Source organism: Lentinus tigrinus (genome assembly GCF_003813185.1).
Source record: "Lentinus tigrinus ALCF2SS1-7 unplaced genomic scaffold L226scaffold_30, whole genome shotgun sequence".
Classification (NCBI taxonomy): Eukaryota; Fungi; Basidiomycota; class Agaricomycetes; order Polyporales; family Polyporaceae; genus Lentinus; species Lentinus tigrinus.
This window is the reverse complement of record NW_027137939.1, coordinates 361,489-362,761: the sequence shown is the minus strand read 5'-3', so window position 1 is coordinate 362,761 and position 1,273 is coordinate 361,489. Positions and strand designations below refer to the sequence as shown.

The window sequence follows — 1,273 nt, the reverse complement described above, 5'->3', positions numbered from 1 at the left end:
AGGGCGTATCTCAGCGGATTCAGGGCGGATTCTCATGCAACCAAGTGCTGCATGTAGCTAAACGGAACCTCTTTCAATGTCCCAGCCTCGCCTCTGAGAAATATCCAGCGGTTCAGCCTCCAGAAGCCCTCGCCTCCCACTCGCCCCTCTCGCCTTCGGACCCATGGGCATGGATCCGGGGATTATATGGATAGGAGCACGCCACGAAGCATATGTATGAAGCTATCAAGACATTCGCATCGACTACATGCCAGCAACACGAGGCGATGGAGCTTCCGTCCGAGATGGAGGTGCGAACACAACGCGCGAAGAGGAAGAATCCCGACGACCCGAGCGACACTGGTAGGCATATGGTAGAGTATAATGTTATTAACACGTTTAAGTTTCACAGTCTTGGCGACCACACCGAGTACATCCGACGATCAGGCCCGACTGACAACACAACTACGCAGATTGTGAGTCCGTCTGCTAATGCTGCTAACCTGAAATACTGACACATATTGATGGCAGGGCGAACAGGAGCACAAGCATGTCAAGCACGAGCATGCCCGGACGAACAAGGTCAATTTTGAGATGCAAATCGCCGAGAACGTGCGGAACACCGATGCGCTTGCCAGCCTACGACCATACGACGAGTTCGTTGCTCCATCTCTGCAAAAGGAGCTCGACAAACGGGAGGCAATCGCACGTGCTGAAGCTCACGAACGATCTGGTACATCACCCCTCGCTCGCGCTGCAACCGGGGAACGCGTTGTCCCCATGTCGCCCTCCGACCACTATCGCATCTCCCGGTCACAGCGCAACCCGATGCCTTTGCGTGAATGGACAGCGCAAAATGAAAGCGATCCTGCCGTCAAGGTATGTTCGTGAATGAGAATTGCACGTCATTGGCCGCCATTACCTCCCTTTGTTCGTCGAGCGCGGACGCTGCTATTCTCTCTGGTTCTGTCATCCACGAACGTGTTTGGAAGAACGTCTACGAGGGCATCGAGGGCAATGACTCATTGTATTCACTGTTTGCATTACAGGGCTTCATCCCCCACCTCTATGAACATCTCGCTGCGCGACTCATCGGTGGCGACATGTTCACGGAGCCCGATGAGTTCACCCCAGAGCAGCTCGACGGCGTGCAGATCCTCGACGACAAGATGTACCCCCACAACCTGTTACGTCTCAACTATACAACATACGATCTACGCCGCGAGCAAGACTGCATCAGCCCGCACAAACAAGCCGACATCATGGTGCTCGCTCCGGAGTGGGACAACACTCC

The 1,273-nt window shown here is 54.6% G+C and overlaps 1 protein-coding gene across 1 annotated transcript; it reads left to right on the top strand.

Annotated features, from left to right (window-relative positions):
- Nucleotides 1–284: 284 nt before the first annotated feature.
- Nucleotides 285–1,253, top strand: L226DRAFT_468941 (uncharacterized protein; the record flags this gene model as incomplete). Its single annotated transcript, XM_067676172.1, has 3 exons — nucleotides 285–459; nucleotides 698–858; nucleotides 1,029–1,253. Coding segments are annotated over 3 exons (561 nt in total), but the record flags the coding sequence as incomplete, so codon positions are not given.
- Nucleotides 1,254–1,273: the final 20 nt, after the last annotated feature.